The 20689-nt window shown below is 44.9% G+C and overlaps 1 protein-coding gene across 4 annotated transcripts in view; it reads left to right on the top strand.

Annotated features, from left to right (window-relative positions):
• The window catches only part of LOC111959560 (insulin-induced gene 2 protein), a 61728-nt gene extending 42621 nt beyond the window's left edge, over positions 1–19107 (top strand). Inside the window, exons 7-9 of one of the 4 annotated variants that reach the window (XR_002876688.2) lie at positions 17028–17147; positions 18735–18800; positions 19001–19107. Coding sequence is in view for 3 of the 4 variants with exons in the window: in XM_023981196.2 (XP_023836964.1) it covers positions 17028–17108 (81 nt within the window). In the remaining variant the exon portion in view is untranslated. Of the gene's footprint in view, positions 1–13950; positions 14655–17027; positions 17148–18734 lie in introns of those variants that run through there. The other 3 variants (XM_023981196.2, XM_023981198.2, XM_023981201.3) reach the window with 3 other exon arrangements.
• Positions 19108–20689: the final 1582 nt, after the last annotated feature.

Here is a 20689-nt window from a genome sequence, read left to right as displayed (position 1 = left end):
CTCTGACACCGCCTGGTATAGAGGTCCTGGATGGCCGGAAGCTTGGCCCCGGTGATGTACTGGGCCATACGCACTACCCTCTGTAGTGCCTTGCGTTCGGAGGTCGAGCAGTTGCCATACCAGGCAGTGATGCAACCAGTCAGGATCCTCTCGATGGTGCAGCTGTAAAATCTTTTGAGGATCTGAGGACCCATGCCTAATCTTTTCAGTCTCTTGAGCGGCAATAGGTTTTGCCGTGCCGTCTTCACAACTGTCTTGGAGTGCTTGGACCATGTTAGTTTGTTGTTGATGTGGACACCAAGGAACTTGAAGCTCTCAACCTGCTCCACTACAGCCCCGTCGATGAGAATGGGGGTGTGTTCGGTCCTCTTTTTCCTGTAGTCCACAATCATCTCCTTTGTCTTGATCACGTTGAGGGAAAGGTTTGCTGTCCTTGCACCACATGCTCAGGTCTCTGACCTCCCTATAGTCTGTCTCATCGTTGTCTGTGATCAGGCCTACCACTGTCATCGGGAAACTTAATGATGCTGTTGGAGTTGTGCCTGGCCGTGCAGTCATGAGTGAACAGGGAGTACAGGAGGGGACTGAGCACGCACCCCTGAGGGGCCCCCGTATTGAGGATCAGCGTGGCAGATGTGTTGTTACCTACCCTTACCACCTGGGGGTGTCCCGTCAGAAAGTCTAGGATCCAGTTGCAGAGGGAGGTGTTTAGTCCTGGGTCCTTAGCTTAGTGATGAGATTTGAGGGCACTATGGTGTTGAACGCTGAGCTGTAGTCAATGAATAGCATTCTCACATATTACATTTACATTTAAGTCATTTAGCAGACGTTCCTTTTGTCCAGGTGGGAAAGGGCAGTGTGGAGTGCAATAGAGATTGCCTCATCTGTGGCTCTGTTAGGGCGGTATGCAAATTGGAGTGGGTCTAGGGTTTCTGGGATAATGGTGTTGATGTGAGCCATGACCAGCCTTTCAAAGCATTTCATGGCTACAGACGTGAGTGCTACGGGTTGGTAGTCAATTAGGCAGGTTACCTTAGTGTTCTTGGGCACAGGGACTATGGTGGTCTGCTTGAAACGTGTTGGTATTACAGACTCAGACAGGAAGAGGTTGAAAATGTCGGTGAAGACGCTTGCCAGTTGGTCAGCGCATGCTCGGAGTACACGTCCTGGTAATCCATCTGGCCCAGCGGCCTTGTGAATGGTGACCTGTTTAAAGGTCTTACTCACATCGGCTGCGGAGAGCATGATCACACAGTCATCCGGAACAGTTGGTGCTCTCATGCATGTTTCAGTGTTACTTGCCTCGAAGCGAGCATAGTAGTTATTTCGCTTGTCTACTAGGCTCTTGTCACTGGGCAGCTCATGGCTGTCCTTCCCTTTGTAGTCTGTAAAAGTTTGCAAGCCCTGCCACATTCGACGAGCGTCAGAGCCGGTGTAGTACGATTCGATCTTATTCCTGTATTGATGCTTTGCCTGTTTGATGGTTTGTCAGAGGGCATAGAGAGATTTCTTATAAGCTTCCGGGTTAGAGTCCCGCTCCTTGAAAGTGGCAGCTCTACCCTTTAGCTCAGTGTGAATGTTGCCTGTAAATCATGGCTTCTGGTTGGTGTATGTACATACAGTCACTGTGGGGACGACGTCCTCGATGCACTTATTGATAAAGCCAGTGACTGATGCCATCGGAAGAATCCCGGAACATATTCCAGTCTGTGCTAGCAAAACAGTCCTGTAGTTTAGCATTTGCTTCATCTGACACTTTTTTATAGACCGAGTCACTGGTGCTTCCTGCTTGAATTTTTGCTCGTAAGCAGGAATTAGGAGGATAGAGTTATGGTCAGATTTGCCAAATGGAGGGCGAGGGAGAGCTTTGTACGAGCCTCTGTGTGTGGAGTAGAGGTGGTCAAGAATTATTTTTCCTCTGGTTGCACATTTAACATGTTGATAGAAATTTGGTAAAACAGATTTAAGTTTCCCTGTATTAAAGTCCCGGGCTACTAGGAGCGCCGCCTCTGGATGAGCATTTTCATGTTTGCTTATGGCGGAATACAGCTCATTTATTGCAGTTTTAGTTCCAACCTCGCTCTGTGGTGGTATGTAGACAGCTACGAAAAATACAGATGAAAACTCTCTGGGTAAATAGTATGATCTATAGCTTATCATAAGGTACTCAACCTCAGGTGATCAAAACTTTGAGACTTCCTTAGATATCATGCACCAGTTGTTGTTTACATAAATGCATAGGCCCCTGCCCCATGTCTTACCAGAGGCTGCTGTTCTGTCTTGCCGATAGAGTGTATAACCCGCCAGCTCTATGTTCTTAATGTTATCGTTCATCCACGACTCGGTGTAGCAGGATATACGTGCTTTCAGTTCATCCCATTTATTTTCCCGCGATTGAATGTTAGCTAGCAGAATGGAGGGCAGGGGCAGATTAGCCACTCGTCACCTGGTCCTCACAAGGCACCCTGATCTTTTGCCTCGTAATCTCAGTTTCCTTCTCCAGCGAATCACGGGGATCGGGGCCTGGTCGGGTGTTAACAGTATATCCCTCGCGTCCGACTCATTGAAGAAAAACTCTTCGTCCAGTTTGAGGTGAGCAATCCCAGCTCTGATGTTTAGAAGCTCTTTTCAGTCATAGGAGATGGTAGCGGCAACATTATGTACAAAACAAGTTATGAACAACGCGAAAAAACAAACAAAGTAGCATGATTGGTTGAGGGCCGATAAAACGGCAGTCCTACCCATCGGCGCCATCACTAAATCAGGTGTGCCCAGCTTTTATCGTCACACCCAAGAAGACTCAAGGCTGTAATCGCTGACAAATGTGCTTCAACAAAGTACTGAGTATAGAGTCTGAATACTTATGTAAATGTAATATTTCAATTTTTTATATATATACATTTGCTAAAATGTCTAAAAAACTATTTTTGCTTTGTCATTATGGGGTATTGTGTGTAGATTGTTGAGGGGAAAAAACTATTGAATCGGTTTTAGAATAAGGCTGTAATGTAACAGAATGTGGGAAAAGTAAAGGTCTGAATACTTTCCGGATGCACTGTGTGTATTAAAGTAGTCAAAAGTTTAGTATTTGGTCCCATATTCCTAGCACACAATGACTTCATCAAGCTTGTGACTAAAAACTTATTGAATGTATTTGCTGTTTGTTTTTTGTTGTGTTTCAGATTATTTTGTGCCCAATAGAAATGAATGGTAAATAATGTATTGTGTCATTTTAAATAAGAATAGCGTAGAGTTGAAGTCGGAAGTTTACATACACCTAGCCAAATACATTAAACTCAGTTTTTCACAATTCCTGACATTTAATCCTTGTAAGAGTTCCCTGTTTTAAGTCAGTTAGGATCACCACTTTATTTTAAGAATGTGAAATGTCAGAATAATATTAGAGATAATGATTTATTACAACTTTTATTTCTTTGTCTTTTATTATACCATTTCTGGAATTTTCTAAGCTGTTTAAAGGCGCAGTCAACTTAGTGTATGTAAACTTCTGACCCACTGGAATTGTAATACAGTGATATATAAGTGAAATAATCTGTCTGTAAAGTAGATTTCCTAACCGACTTGCCAAAACTATAGTTTGTTAAAAATACATTTGTGGAGTGGTTGAAAAACGAGTTTTAATGACTACAACCTAAGTGTATGTAAACTTCCAACTTCAACTGTATCTTTGTAAACACTTCTGCATTAATGTGGATGCTACCATGATTACAGATAATCCTGAATGAATCTGGAATAATGATGAGTGAGATAGTTACAGGCGCACAAATATCATACCCCCCATAAATGTTAACCTCCCCTGTTATTGTAATGGTGAGAGATTTGCATGTCTTGGTGCTATGATATTTGTGCGTCTGTAACTTTCTCAGTTTGGTCCCCTAAAATGGGGGGACTATGTACAAAAAGTGCTGTAATTTCTAAACCATTCACCCGATATTGTTGAAAATACCCTCAAATGAAACAAATTAAGCAATATCATAGTCATTGTATCATTTCAAATCCAAACTGCTGGAGTACAGAGCCAAAACAACAACAAATGTGTCACTGTCCCAATACTTTTGGAGCTCACTGTATGTCCTTTCATTCCTATACTGCAGCCTTCCCCATCCATCTTACAGCTCTCTGCCATAACTCATTCGTCATCACCACTAGGATATCCACTATTATCACTGGATGACATCAGAGCCATGCCGAACACATCCCCACGGTCATAATATGGTGGTATAGATCTTAACTGTAATTATGAGATATGTGTTCACTTCCCTTTATGATTATCCCTCTGCGTGCATGAGTGATCTGGAATTAGAGGTACCATAACATCCATCATGAGGAGACACAGGGAGATTATCAGGGTTTTGATTGATAGCCAATGATAGGCTAACGATTAGCTTCTTACTGTCCATGTAGCCAGCCTTGTCACCCTACACTCCACTAGCCATGCAGTAGCGAGAGTAGAGAAGATGAGAGCCCATTTGTATTCAGACCATGGAGGCACTTCATTAAATATCCTCTGTCTCTCTCTCTTCTCTCCATGAACATAAACATATCATTCAGATGGTACATTATATATACAAAATAATATGGATACCCTTTCAAATGAGTGGATTGGGCTATTTAAACCACACACATTGATAACAGGTGTATACAATTGAGCACACAGCCATGAAATCTGTATAGAGAAACATTGGCAGTAGAATGGCCTTAGTGAAGATCTCAGTGACTTTCAACTTGGCACCGTCAGAGGATGCCACCTTCCCAACAAGTCAGTTCGTCAAATTTCTGCCCTGCTAGAGCTGCCCCGGTCAACTGTAAGTGCTGTTATTGTGAAGTGGAAACGTCTAGGAGCAACAACAGCGAAGTAGCGAAGTGATAAGCCACAACGTCAGCACAATAACTTTTTGTCGGGAGCTTCATGGAATGGGTTTCCATGGCCAAGCAGACACACACAAGCCTAAGATCACCATGCGCAATGCCAAGCGTCGGCTAGAGTGGTGTAAAGCTCGTCACCATTGAACTCTGGAGCAGTCCGATAGACGAATCTGGGTTTGGCGGATGCCAGGAGAACGCTACCTGCCCGAATGCAAAGTGCCAACTATAAAGGTTGGTGGAGAAGGAACAATGGTCTGGGGCTGTTTTTCATGGTTCGGTCTAGGCCCCTTAGTTCCAGTGAAGGGAGATCTTAACTCCACAGCATGCAATGACATTCTAGACGATTCTGTGCTTCCAACTTCGTGGCAACAGTTTGGGGAAGGGCCTTTCCTGTTTCAACATGACAATACTCCCGTGCACAAAGCGATGTCCATACAGAAATGTTTTGTCGAGATCGGTGTGGAAGAACGTGACTGGCCTGCTCAGAGCCCTGACCTCAACCCCATCGACCACCTTTGGGATGAATTGAAACGCTGATTACGAGCCAGGCCTAATCTCCCAACATCAGTGCCCGACCTCACTAATGCTCTTGTGGCTGAATGAAAGCAAGTCCCTGCAGCAATCTTCCAACATCTATTGGAAAGCCTTTCCTGAGGAGTGGAGGCAGCAAAGGGGGGACCAACTCCATATTAATGCCGATGATTTTGGAATGAGATGTTTGTTGAGCAGGTGTCCACATACTTTTGGTCATGTAGTGTAAAATCTCTGAGAAAATGTTATCAGCTCATAGTTCTAGAAAACATACAAAACACCAATTCCTGGAAGACACAAAAAAATAAAGGTGTAAGTTCAAATTGCCCAGGTAGACTTTCCTGAGAAACGGTGTTGCCATCTATGTCAAAATGCAGCCTTTAAGTCTAGACTGACTGAGGATATCTCTTCTCTGGCCTTGAATATTAATCATGTGTACCTGACAGCTCAGCTTGTTCTGAAGGCTGATAGCATCTCCACCCGGCTCAGGCCCTGGAGGTGAGGTGAGTCTAGCCTACACTACAGTATGTCATGCTGCTGTTTTGACACTGAACAGAGTACTGGCTGCAGGCTATGTGTCAAGTCACGTGCCACAGGCAGACGAACACACCCTGACTCTTAAAATGTTAGTCTACTATGGTTCATAAGATTCAGAATCGTTATGACCTTACAACAGCTGGCAGAGGACTGAGCCATAGGAAGTACTCATGAGGCTCAATATAGACAACACAGAGGGAAATGACTGTGTATTCATCTCTGCTCCACTCCATAAATGTTCATTGTTGATTTAACAGTGACACCAGGCAACATGTTGCTCAATTAACTAGCTGTATTGTGATTCAGACAGTAGACAACAAGTTAGATAACGTGTGATATTCTAATTAGTCCAGCAGAGTATTACAACATGTTGGTTCCAAACAGTTACCTCTGACGACAGACAAGGCACAAACACACAGTAGCTAGGTCCCTTTCCTAATGACAAGGTTCAAACACAAACCACTGTTACTGTAGGCTAGGTCCATTTCTTAACTGCAGCAACAGAGAAAAGCCCCCAACCATCACATTTTTTGAGAAGAACCGTTTCTGAGTGAGCAGGTTGTTTATCATTTCATCGACACAGCCAATCCCAGCCAGGTGATTTATGGGACATCAACAGCGTAGGATGTGGCATCGTCTGCAGACAGAGGAAAAGCGATTATCTGCTGCTGTCTGGATGAAGGGGAGGGAGGGCAAGATGCTCGGCTCAGCTGTAACTGTCCGGTGTGATCTTTGATATACACCCTTCTGACAACTTGGGTCTGTCCTCCAGACCTACTCTGATGAGGCCAACACTGAGATCATAGTGAACTGAAGTACCAGATTCCAAAAGGGCAGTAAATGAGTGAAACAATCCTTCTCTCTTGGCTTATTCTATGAAAATTCCAGACAGCTGAAGCAAGTCTTCTTCCGCAAAGGAAGTTTCCTCAGAGGCCAGTGTGAGGCAACGTTACCTTGTGGCCTGAAACCCAGTCAAGAGGAGTCCTCTATCTATCTTCCTGTGTATGTTTAGTGTCAGGTTGTGTGATGGAGGATATTAGTCATGACCTCTGTGGAGAAGAACTGGAGGTCTGTCATTACCACAGGACCAGGAAGACATTACCACGCCTGAATTACCTGCACTGATACTGTACTGATAAGGAAAGAAGGATGAGCCACAGACATCTTCCACTCTGGCCCTGTTACCCCCGTACAGACCAGGGTTAAACCTCAGATGTACAACATACACTACATCACTGAAAGTATGTGGACACCCCTTCAAAATAGTTGGTTCAGCTATTTCAGCGGCACCCGCTTCATGAAATGGGTTTCCATGGCCAAGCAGCCACACACAAGCCTAAGATCACCATGCGCAATGCCAAGTGTTGGCTGGAGTGGTGTAAAGCTCGCCGCCATTGGACTCTGGAGCAGTGGAAACGTGTTCCCTGGAGTGATGAATTATGCTTCACCATCTGGCAGTCTGATGGACGAATCTGAGTTTGGACGATGCCAGGAGAACTCTACCTGCCCGAATGCCTAGCGCCAATTGTAATGTTTGGTGGAGGAGGAATAATGGTCTGGGACTGTTTTTCATGGTTTGAGCTAAACCCCTTAGTTCCAGTGAAGAGAATTCTTAATGCTACAACATACAATGACATTCTAGATGATTATGTTCTTCCAACTTTGTGGCAACAGTTTGTGGAAGGGCCTTTCCTGTTTCAGCTGGACAATACTCTTGTGCACAAAGCGAGGTCCATACAGAAATGGTTTGTCGAGATCGGTGTGGAAGAACTTGACTGGCATGCACAGAGCCCTGACGTCAACCCCATCGAACACCTTTGGAATGAATTGGAACACCGACTGCAAGCCAAGCTTAATCGCCCAACATCAGTGCCAGACCTCACTAATGCCCTTGTGGCTGAATGGAAGTAAGTCCCCACAGCAATGTTCCAACATCTAGTGGAATGCCTTCCCAGAAGAGTGGAGGCTGATATAGCAGCAAAGGGGGGACCAACTCCATTTAATGCCCATGATTTTGGAATGAAATGTTTGCAGAGCAGGTGTCCACATACTTTTTGTCATTTATTGTATTGTGGTTGTGTGACAGTGGATATTTTTGATGAGTGTGTCTGTCAAAAGCAAGAGCTGAAAGCGCTCAAATATCAGACAGACACCATAGCTGTATCTCCAAACCCAACCTAGTTGAATTACCCAAATGCCCAAAACCAAATAGCAACACACAGACTCTACTTGCATCATTGGATCGAATAACAGAGATGAGCTGCAGTGTGAATGCCACGACAGATGTATGTGACGCAGTCGAGAAGCGATGCAAGACAAACAGGCCAACATGGGGATAGAGAAGCGCCGAGGGGAAATGGTGCTCTAATCATATCATCCAATGGTTCCTGACGAAGGAAGGCCTGTCTGTGTTTTTCTGGCTTCGGCTGTGCTGTGAGCCGCCATTCTGCAGCACTGTCATACGCCATGGGAGGAGACAGACCCCCATTGTCTGCCTCCTCGGTATGTCTGAATGCTCCGTCGCCCGTCCTTCCCCCATCGTAGCCCCTCTTTCCCCCACCATTGCCCGTCCTCCCTCCAGCTCGCCCCAGATAAGTCCTCCGAGGTAGTCTTCATATGTGCCACCAATCACGAAAACCATGCATGTGATACATTTATTTTTGGCGCTGTTTTGATTGAAGGTGGTAAAGTTTTGTTTGTATGTTTGTGTTTGTATTTAGCTGCTCTTTGGTCAATGAACTGCTTTGTTTTGGCTTGCTGTTTATGTTTTGTCTGGGTTTCATTTGTTGTGTCTACATTATTTCTCTGGTATGTATCTATGGCATCCAATTTATTATAAAATAATCATGAGTTGTAAAACCTTTTAGAATTTTAAACAAAAAAAATGACATTGAGAAGAAAAAAATGATATTGTAAGAAACAACTTTAAACTTATTAACAAAAAATTTATCAAAAGGTATTGCAAACCAAAAAGAAACGATATCAATGATCAAAAATGAAACTGATAGGATATGGGCCCAACTCTTGCATTTCTCGGGTCCTCCCTTCGAATCACATTTCTACGGTTACAATCTTTTTTTCTACACACTTTCATATTTTGGGGTTTAGAAGGGGGCGAACTAAATCGGTTACTATTGGTCAATATATTTGTAGTGACAGTTCAACAACCACACCTTCAGAAAACATCATCAACGCTGTCAACCCACTACCTAGCTACTTGTTAAGGACACTCCGAAAGACACTGTGCTCCGGTGTCTTGTTGCCGGTGTTGTGCCGAAAAGCTCCCCCCTGCCAGAAATTCCCCCCTTCACGTGAACGCACTCAATTCTTCATTGCTGCAACTTGCTTGCTAGTTGGGATTTCTGATCACGTTAGGCTGCGTTTCATTTTATTTTTTATGTCGGTTTGATGGCGGGGGAGGCACTAGTAATGTCTGCAGTTTTCGGTTTGGCTATTTGTTTCAATTTTAGTAGTCTATAAATACATATATTTTCCAAAATGTGTCATCTCTCCCATGTCTTATTTGACTAGTAGTTGTTCTGAAATGTTTATTGCCTACATTTTACTCCCTCCTCTATGTTTAATATAACACACATACATTAATTATTAATGTCGGTTGCCTATCCTGATGTGAAGTTTGTTCTATAGAAAGTATTTGATCCTGATGTGTTCCAGAGAAAGTATTTATTAGGTAAGGTATTAGCCACAAAAGGGCGGGGAGTTCGGCAAGGCCATTTTCTTGCCTGCCGAAATTCTTTCCCTCCTATCTTGGGACTGCAAGGCCTGGCACACTTCAGATTAATTTTGGTAGCTCATGTTGACCAGTAGTGTGTGCCACAGAAATGATTTGATTCTAGCCACAAAATTAAGGAAATTAACACACACACTTCTATCTTGAGACATCAAGGCCTGGCACACTTCAGAATAATTTTGGTGACCTATCATGCCCTCTGATGTGTGCCACAGGAAGTATTAGACTCTAGTCATTAAAGGAAGTGGTTATTTCAGTAATAACAGTTTTCAGAGCCCTCTAATGTTCTCTCTACCAGTCCCTCAATCCCCCAGCCCATCGTGCTTTTCCCTCTTATGGCTTTTCCTACATTTTTGTACACTTTTTCTTTTTTAGTTTTTATGAATGTAGGTACAGTAGTAATAATAAAATAATAATAAATCAAAAATATGTGCTCTGGGCGAAAAAGAAAGTTCAAATACATAAGTCAACATAAGTGCATATCCATAATCACAGTAAACTGTTATAATAATAGAATAAAAAATATAAATAAATAAATAAATGTATAATAATATAATAAACAAAACTATGACTGAATGTGCCTCCATGAAGAATCTCCTCCCCAATAGTCCCTTCTCCCTCAATAGGACGCCCCCAGCACCTCCACCCTCCCCATCAACCTCCCCCACCCCTCAAGCACAAAACAAACTAAAGATAATAATAATAGAAATAAAAAAAAAATATATATATACCAAGATATATATACACATACACCCAGATGTACAGTACATATACATAAACATATTTACAGGTGTCACGTTCCTGACCTATTGTTCCTTTTTCTGTTATTTATTTAGTTGGTCAGGGCGTGAGTTGGGGTGGGTTGTCTTTGTGTGTTTTTGTTTAGTCTAGGGGTGTTGTATGTGTATGGGGTAGAGAAGAGTGAGGTTGTCTAGTTATGTCTATGGCTGCCTAGATTGGGTCTCAATCAGAGACAGCTGTCATTCATTGTCTCTGATTGGGAGCCATATTTAAGGCAGCCATAGGCAGTAGGCTTTTGTGGGTAGTTGTCTATGTTGAACGTTTGTTGCTTGTCTGTGCACTTACGTTATTTAGCTTCACGGTCGTTTGTTGTTTTGTTAGTTTGTATATAGTGTTCGTTTTGTGTTTTCTCTCTCTTCTCAATAAAAGAAGATGTGTTTTGCACACGTTGCGCCTTGGTCCAATCTCTGTCAAGAAGACGATCGTGACAGAACTACCCACCAACCATGGATCAAGCAGCGTGAGAGGAACCAGGACTCGTGGACTTGGGAGGAAATATTGGACGGAAAGGGACCCTGGGCTCAACCAGGAGAATATCGCCGCCCCAAAGCTGAGCTGGAGGCAGCGAAAGCGGAGAGGCGGCGATATGAGGAGGCAGCACGGAAACAAGGCTGGAAGCCCTTAAGTCAAACCCAAAAATTTATTGGGGGGGGGGGCTCTCGGGTAGTTTAGTTGGGTCAGTCGGGAGACGTGAGCCAACTCCTCCTGCTTACCGTAAGGAGCCGGTGAGGGCGGATTTGGAGGTGAGTGACGCAGAGACAGTAAAGGAGTTAATGGAGAAATTGGAGGAGAGAGTTATGAGGGATGTACTGGTTTGGTGCATGAGGCACGGCATYCGTCCGAATGAACGTGTTGGTGAGTTAATGTCACCGGGAACAGCTCTCCATACTCGTCCTGAGGAGCGTGCTAGCCGTCTGGTTAAGACAGTGCCTACAGCACGCACAAAGCCTCCTGTGCGTCTCCAGAGTCCTGTGCGTCCTGTTATGCTCCTCGCACTAGCCCTGTGGTGTGTGTTCCCAGCCCAGTACACCAGTGCTGACACCACGCACCAGGCTTCCAGTGCATCTCCAGAGCCCTGTTCCTCCTCCACGCACTCTCCCTGTGGTGCGTGTCTCCAGCCCAGTGCCTCCAGTCCCGGCACCACGCACCAAGCCTCCTGTGCGTCTCCAGCCCTGTACGCACTGATCCTTCTCCCCGCACTCGTCCTGAGGTGCGTGCCCTCAGCCGGTACCACCTGTTCCGGTACCACGCACCAGTCCTATAGTGCGCCTTGAGAACTCAGTGTGCCCTGTCCCTGCTCCCCGCACTAGCCTTGAGGTGCGTGTCTCCAGTCCGGTACCACCAGTTCCGGCACCACGCACCAAGCCTCATGTGCGTCTCCAGAGCCCTGTACGCACTGTTCCTTCTCCCCGTACTCGCCCTGTTGTGCATGTCCTCAGCCCGGTACCACCAGTGCCGGTACACACATCAGGCCTATAGTACGCCTTGAGAGGCCAGTGTGCCCTGTTGTTGTTCCCGCACTAGCCTGAAGTGGCGTGTCCTTAGCCCGGTACCTCCAGTTCCGGCACCACGCACCAGGCCTACAGTGTGTCTCAGCCGGCCAGAGTCTGCCGTCTGCCCAACGCGCCTGAACTGCCCGTCTGCCAAGCGGCGCCTGAACTGCCCGTCTGCCAAGCGGCGCCTGAACCCCGTCTGCCAACGGCGTCTGAACTGTCCGGCTGCCAAGCGCCGCATGAACTGCCCGTCTGTATTGAGCCTTCAAAGCCGCCCGTCTGCCATGAGCCTGCAAAGCCGCCCGTCTGCCATGAGCCTACAGAGCCGTCGCCAGACAGGAGCCGCTAGAGCTTCCGCCAGACAGGAGCCGCTAGAGCCTTCCGCCAGACAGGAGCCGTAGAGCCTTCCGCCAGACAGGAGCCGCTAGAGCCTTCCGCCAGACAGGAGCAGCCAGAGCCTTCCGCCAGACAGGAGCAGCCAGAGCCTTCCGCCAGACAGGAGCAGCCAGAGCCTTCCGCCAGACCCGGATCAGCCAGAGCCTTCCGCCAGACCGGATCAGCCAGAGCCTTCCGCCAGACCGGATCAGCCAGAGCCTTCCGCCAGACCGGATCAGCCAGAGCCTTCCGCCAGACCGATCAGCCAGAGCCTTCCGCCAGAGACGATCAGCCAGAGCCTTCCGCCAGACCGGATCAGCCAGAGCCTTCCGCCAGACCGGATCAGCCAGAGCCTTCCGCCAGAGCGGATCAGCCAGAGCCTTCCGCGAGCCATGACCAGCCAGAGCTCCAGCGAGCCATGACAGCCAGAAGCCGTCCAGCGAGCCATGACCAGCCAGAGCCGTCAGCGAGCCATGACCAGCCAGAGCCGTACGGAGCCATGACCAGCCAGAGCCGTCAGCGAGCCATGACCAGCCAGAGCCTCAGCGAGCCAGACCACCAGAGCCGTCAGCGAGCCATGACCAGCCAGAGCCGTCAGCGAGCCAGATCCGCCAAAGCCCTCAGCGAGCCAGGATCCGCCAGAGCCGTACAGCCAGGATCCGCAGAGCCGTCATCCAGCCAGGATCCGCCAGAGCCGTCATCCAGCCAGGATCCGCCAGAGCCAGTCCAGCCAGGATCCGCCAGCCAGCCGCAGGATCCGCCAGCCCAGCCAGGATCCGCCAGCCAGTCCGGGCTGCCCCTTATCTGTTGCTGCCCCTTATCCTGGTGCTGCCTTATCCTGTGCTGCCCCTTATCGGTACCTTAGTCCGGTGCTGCCCTTAGTCGGTGCTGCCCTTAGTCGTGCTGCCCCTTAGTCCGTTGCCTGTCGTGGGTTAATTGGAGGGTGCCATTTGGAGGAGGCTACGAAAGCGGGTAGTGACTATGGTGGGTGGGGACCACGACCAGCGCCAGAGCCGCCACGTGGACAGACGCCCACCAGACCCTCCCCTAGACTTTATGCTGTGCGCCGGAGTTCTCCACCTTAAGGGGGGGTTATGTCACGTTCCTGACCTATTGTTCCTTTTTCTGTTATTTATTTAGTTGGTCAGGGCGTGAGTTAGGGTGGGTTGTCTTTGTGTGTTTTTGTTTAGTCTAGGGGTGTTGTATGTGTATGGGTTAGAGAAGTGAGGTTGTCTAGTTATGTCTATGGCTGCCTAGATTGGGTCTCAATCAGAGACAGCTGTCATTCATTGTCTCTGATTGGGAGCCATATTTAAGGCAGCCATAGGCAGTAGCTTTTGTGGGTAGTTGTCTATGTTGAACGTTTGTTGCTTGTCTGTGCACTTACGTTTATTTAGCTTCACGGTCGTTTGTGTTTTGTTAGTTTTGTATTTAGTGTTCGTTTTGTGTTTTCTCTCTCTTCTCAATAAAAGAAGATGTATTTTGCACACGCTGCGCCTTGGTCCAATCTCTGTCAAGAAGACGATCTTGACAACAGGACACTCAACTTATCTCGTATCTCTTTTCCTACATCAGATATGCAGGTGACATTTCCACCTGGATGACAACACCTAATCAGCAAGACAGAGATGCTCTTCATCCGAGGGAATGCCTGCCCATTCTCAGATGTTAGATAATCCCAGATGATCATATGTCATTTACATTCATTCCAGCCCTAACCTGGACGTTCTGCTTCTTCCTCCACACCACCCAGCGATGCCCCCAAGATGCTAAGTCAGAGCCTTGTCAGCTCCAGATTTGACTACTTCATCTCACACCCTGCTGGAGTCCCTGCATTCTCAGATTCCCCTCCACTGATTAGCACCCGGGACGGGCTCCCTATTGCAGCTCACATTTTGTTCAGGATTATAATTCTAACCTATAGGGCCAGAAAATGACCAGCTCCTTAATACCTCTCGGCCTGGATAAAGTGCTGTACTGTTGTTCTTTTTCTGCGGTCTACAACTGTGACATTCTTGAAGTTGTCTTCTCTTTAAGGATTCAGTGGACAACCACCAGTACTTCGCTGTGTACTGTTGCCTAATTGGTTGATTGAGTTGAGCTGCAGGCATCATAACTGCAAAGTCTCTTGTTATTTGTAAATGCTGATTCAATAACCACCTATTCAAAAAGCACTTTGATACTGGTTTACTTTTGTACTAGGAATATACTTCTACCTGTTTCTCTATGTTTATAATAAAAACATATGTTTGTTGTGCTTTTACTCTAGCAGTGAACAGGTTAGGTAGCAGTTTTCTACTCATCATATTGCATATAATATACTGTATATGTTACATTTTAGAATATGGTAGATTCCATCATGTAATACGACATCTACCATAACATATATTTATGGTTTCAGCATATACTGTACAAATTGATAACTTTAAAATAAATTAGATTCGCTAAAGGTACATTGATTCTCCCCTGATCCCCTTTATTCTCCCCTGATCCTCTTTATTCTCCCCTGATCCTCTTTATTCTCCCCTGATCCTCTTTATTCTCCCCTGATCCTCTTTATTCTCCCCTGTTCTTATTTCTACATTTTGTTAACCTCAAATGACACAACAGGTTTGGTTTGTCTTTTTAATCATAACATATGGTATTGTCTTGCCTCACAGATATCATGATATACAATAAAGACAGAATGAACTGATTTATTTTCCATCACTGTGGCTTGTCCAAAATCCAACGTATACCACATACACATACAGACACACTCATTCTTCTATGACTATAAGGTAATATGGCTACACTGCTATGAAAAACATACTGTATATTATTAGCGTCACAGTTGTGGATTATAAAGACTGTAATGATAAGTTTGTATTTACACGTCACCATGTGTTTTGCAAAACAATATACAGTGGGGAGAACAAGTATTTGATACACTGACAATTTTGCAGGTTTTCCTACTTACAAAGCATGTAGAGGTCTGTAATTTTTATCATAGGTACACTTCAACTGTGAGAGAAGGAATCTAAAACAAAAATCCAGAAAATCACATTGTATGATTTTTAATTAATTAATTTGCATTTTATTGCATGACATAAGTATTTGATACATCAGAAAAAGCAGAACTGAATATTTGGTACAGAAACCTTGTTTGCAATTACAGAGATCATACGTTCCTGTAGTTCTTGACCAGGTTTGCACACACTGCAGCAGGGATTTTGGCCCACTCCTCCATACAGACCTTCTCCAGATCCTTCAGGTTTCGGGCTGTCGCTGGCAATACGGACTTTCGGCTCCCTCAAAAGATTTCTATTGGTTCAGTCTGGAGACTGGCTAGGCCACTCCAGGACCTTGAGATGCTTCTTACGGAGCCACTCCTTAGTTGCCCTGGCTGTGTGTTTCGGGTGTGTCATGCTGGAAGACCCAGCACGACCCATCTTCAATGCTCTTACTGAGGGAGGAGGTTGTTGGTCAAGTCTCGCGATACATGGCCCATCCATCCTCCTTCAATACGGTGCAGTCGTCCTTGTCCTTTGCAGAAAAGCATCCCAAAGAATGATGTTTCCACCTCCATGCTTCACGGTTGGGATGGTGTTCTTGGTTGGTACTCATCCTTCTATTCCTCCCAAACACGGCGAGTGGAGTTTAGAGCAAAAAGCTCTATTTTGTCTCATCAGACCACTGACCTTCTCCCATCCTCCTCTGGATAATCCAGATGGTCATTGGCAAACTTCAGACGGGCCTGGAATGCGCTGGCTTGAGCAAGGGGACCTTGCGTGCGCTGCAGGATTTTAATCCATGAGCGGCGTAGTGTGTTACTAATGGTTTTCTTTGAGACTGTGGTCCCAGTCTCTTCAGGTCATTGACCAGGTCTACCGTGTAGTTTGGGCTGATCCTCACATTCCTCATGATCATTGATGCCCCACGAGGTGGAGATCTTGCATGGAGCCCCAGACCGGGGTGTTGACCGTCATCTTGAACTTCTTCCATTTCTAATAATTGTGCACAACAGTTTGTTGCCTTCTCACCACAAGCTGCTTGGCTATTGTCCTGTACCATCCCAGCCTTGTACAGGTCTACAATTTATCCCTGATGTCCTTACACAGCTCTCTGGTCTTGGCATTGTGGAGAGGTTGGAGTCTGTTTGATTGAGTGTGTGGACAGGTGTCTTTTACTACAGGTAACGAGTTTCAAACAAGGTGCAGTTTAATACAGGTAATGAGTGGAGAACAGGAGGGCTTCTTAAAGAAAAACTAACAGGTCTGTGAGAGCCGGAATTCTTACTGGTTGGTAGGTGATCAATACTTATGTCATGCAATAAAATGCAAATTAATTACTTAAAAATATACAATGTGATTTTCTGGATTTTTGTATATTAGATTCCGTCTCTCACAGTTGAAGTGTAACCTATGATAAAATGACAGACCTCTACATGCTTTGTAAGTAGGAAAACCTGCAAAATCGTCAGTGTATCAATACTTGTTCTCCCACCACTGATAAATACGTGGGGGTCTTCTTCTGTGGGTTGCTAAAGCCTCTTTTTTTTGTGAAAGAGTGCTTAATTTTAGTGTTAATACCTGTGTATATAAGGAAAACCTAAATTGTTTGTTTTTCCATGTAACAGATTTACCTTCATTGTCTTTCTTTTTTTCTGTCAGACCATCAATGCCTACATGTTCCATCTGGTGCGGAAATTTAACAGGCATTCACCGAGCAAACTTTCTACATTGCACCTTTGAAACTACTGGCATTTTGGGGACAAGAAATCAACATTTAAGGTTAGTTGGATTATTCTCTACTAATATCATAGTATTATATTATAAACTCCCTTTTTCACGTCCTTTTTCAGGACCTTGTCTGTCTTTGAAGGATCATTCGTAAAAATCCAAATAACTTCACAGATCTTCATTGTAAAGGGTTTCAACAATGTTCCCATGCTTGTTCAATGAACCATAAACAATGAATGAACATGCACCCTGTGGAACGGTCCTTAAAGACACTAACAGCTTACAGATGGTAGGCAGTTAAGGTCACAGTTATGAAAACTTAGGACACTACGAGCCTTTCTACTGACTCTGAAAAACACCAATAGAAAGATGCCCAGGGTCCCTGCTCATCTGCGTGAATGTGCCTTAGGCATGCTGCAACGAGGCATGAGAACTGCAGATGTGGCCAAGGCAATAAATTGCAATGTCCGTACTGTGAGACGCCTAAGACAGCGCTACAGGGAGACAAGACGGACAGCTGATTGTCCTCGCAGTGGCAGACCACGTGTAACAACACCTGCACAGGATCGGTACATCCGAACATCACACCTGCGGGACAGGTACAGGATGGCAACAGCAACTGCCCAAGTTACACCAGGAATGCACATCAGTGCTCAGACTGTCCGCAATAGGCTGAGAGAGGCTGGACTGAGGGCATGTAGGCCTGTTGTAAGGCAGGTCCTCACCAGACATCACCAACAACAACGTCGCCTATGGGCACAAACCCACCATCGCTGGACTAGATAGGACTGGCAAAAAGTGCGCTTCCCAGTCCCAGTCGCGGTTTTGTCTCACCAGGGGTGATGGTCGGATTCACGTTTATCGTCGAAGGAATGAGCGTTACACTGAGGCTTGTACTCTGGAGCGGGATCGATTTGGAGGTGGAGGGTTCGTCATGGTCTGGGGCGGTGTGTCACCGCATCATCGGACTGAGCTTGTTGTCATTGCAGGCAATCTCAACGCTGTGCGTTACAGGGAAGACATCCTCCTCCCTCATGTGGTACCCTTCCTGCAGGCTCATCCTGACATGACCCTCCTGCATGACAATGCCGCCAGCCATACTGCTCATTCTGTGCGTGATTTCCTGCAAGACAGGAATGTCAGTGTTCTGCCATGGCCAGTGAAGAGCCCGGATCTCAATCCCATTGAGCACATCTGGGACCTGTTGGATCGGAGGGAAGGGCTAGGGCCATTCCCCCCAGAAATGTCCGGGAACTTGCAGGTGCCTTGGTGGAAGATTGGGGTAACATCTCACAGCAAGAACTGGCCAAGCTGGTGCAGTCCATGAGGAGGAGATGCACTGCAGTACTTAATGCAGCTGGTGGCCACACCAGATACTGACTTTTACTTTTGATTTTGACCCCACCTTAGTTCAGGGACACATTATTCAATTTCTGTTAGTCACATGTCTGTGGAACTTGTTCAGTTTATGTCTCAGTTGTTGAGTCTTGTAATGTTCATACAAATATTTACACATGTTAAGTTTGCTGAAAATAAACGCAGTTGACAGTGAGAGGACGTTTCTTTTTTTGTTTAGTTATTTTATATTTGACAGATTTTGAACTCAATCAACTGTCTCCTTGCTCTTTTAAATTTCAGATTGATCCAATGATGTACAAGCACATTATTGGCATCATCAATGAACACAACCACTGGACTGTGACAGTAAGAGCCGCTAAGGCAGTACAAAGAACTAAGAAATGCATACATAATACAGTATATACATGTGAACACATACACGTGTGTAAAATATGTGTGTGCCATATGTGTGTATTTATGTGTGTGTAATATGTGTGAATATACTATGTGTGTATGTATGTGTGTGTCTGTCTGTCTAAACTTGAAATGTTATGTTGCCATCCCAGAAGAGGGCTTTGTTCCTCGACCCAATGGGGGAAAGTGCCAGAAAGATAAAAAGAGTAAAAACTGGTAAGGGTAAAAACTGTTTTCAATAAAAAAAATTACAATGGAATCAATAGTCTTTGAAATGCTATACTGTTATTAATCTCTATATTGTAATCAGTAAAGTTGTAACGGCAGCCTTCCTTCTCTTCAAGAGAAGAGGAGGTGTAGCAAGGATCGGACCAAGACGCAGCGTAGTTGGTGCTCAACATATTTAATAATGATAAACAGTGAACACTTAACAATTACAAAAATAACAAAATGTGGCAAACCGATACAGTCCTAGCTGGTGCAGAGAAAACACAGAGACAGGAAACAACCACCCACAAACCCCAACACAAAACAAGCCACCTATATATGATTCCCAATCAGAGACAACACAAAACACCTGCCTCTGATTGAGAACCATATTAGGCCAAACATAGAAACAGACAAACTAGACACACAACATAGAATGCCCACCCAGCTCACGTCCTGACCAACACTAAAACAAGCAAAACACACAAGAACTATGGTCAGAACGTGACAAAAGTGTTTCAAAATGCTGTTCTTGTAGTAACATACATGTTCAGATCATTCCTGAGAGAGAAGGGGTGTAATATCTCCAGATGGGCGTGTGGTACCCTTCCTCACCCATGCCAAAAATATCTTACTTCGTGTGGGGTCTTTGCCTTGAAAGTAAGTATGAGAGTATAAGAAATGCACAATTAACCTACTGAAAGTTTACTGACTAAAAGGCATAACAAAACTGTCAAATTATATTATAGCTGTGTCGTTGTATACTTGTGAATTAGAATCTTAAGTGTAACATCATATTGTTGGGGAAGACTGAAACACCATTAAAAAAATTCCCAGTTTGCTGAATGTGTTCTGAAGGAGTCGATTGTCTTTTCAAATACAGACAAAGATGTTAACATTATGAGAAAAGAAATAGCAGTCACTCTCCTCCAAAACACTGGTATGTTCAATTTCTAATTTAATATAATTGTAGATTAAAAAAAAAAAAAAAGAACATTTATATGGATATTTCAAGGTTATCTTTGATCCAACTTCTGACTAGATTGCCACTAAAACACATGTATTTAAATAACTGTGTTACAAAAAACCTATACTATTCCCTTGTTCCCTGTTCCCTGTTTACTCAGAAAAATACATGTAAAGATGTATAAACTACTTGACATTATGTTTTGCCAGATGACCTGAGCCAACTGTGCCACTTCTGTGGGGAGGTGGACAATAATGAGGAAAACACTAACTGGGTATTTGCTTGTTCACTTCTAAAAGCACATTTTTAGGAGTACGAATTTGTATAAGTAGTAATATTTCTAGAGGTAGTATTATCCGCTTTGTCTGATAATGAAATAATTGTAATTCAAGAAAATGTATTTAATGTGTAAAATATATTATAATTTTTCATCATAAATTTCAGATTGGTTGTGACCGTTGCCCACGATGAATCCACCAGTCCTGTATGAAAACCATCACATCATTGGAGGATTATGTCTGCGCTGCCTGTCAGGACTAGGTTAGGCATGAGTTCCAGGTGACGGTATCACCTGGAAAACTTTCCATAAAAAGTGGAATAAATGTTCAGTCGAGCTGTTGCAGCTTTCCAATATTTGTTTATGTTATTTATTGTATTTTTATATTTG

The sequence above is a fragment of the Salvelinus sp. IW2-2015 genome, linkage group LG36 (genome assembly GCF_002910315.2).
Source record: "Salvelinus sp. IW2-2015 linkage group LG36, ASM291031v2, whole genome shotgun sequence".
Lineage (NCBI taxonomy): Eukaryota > Metazoa > Chordata > Actinopteri > Salmoniformes > Salmonidae > Salvelinus > Salvelinus sp. IW2-2015.
This window is presented reverse-complemented; position numbering and strand designations above follow the sequence as displayed.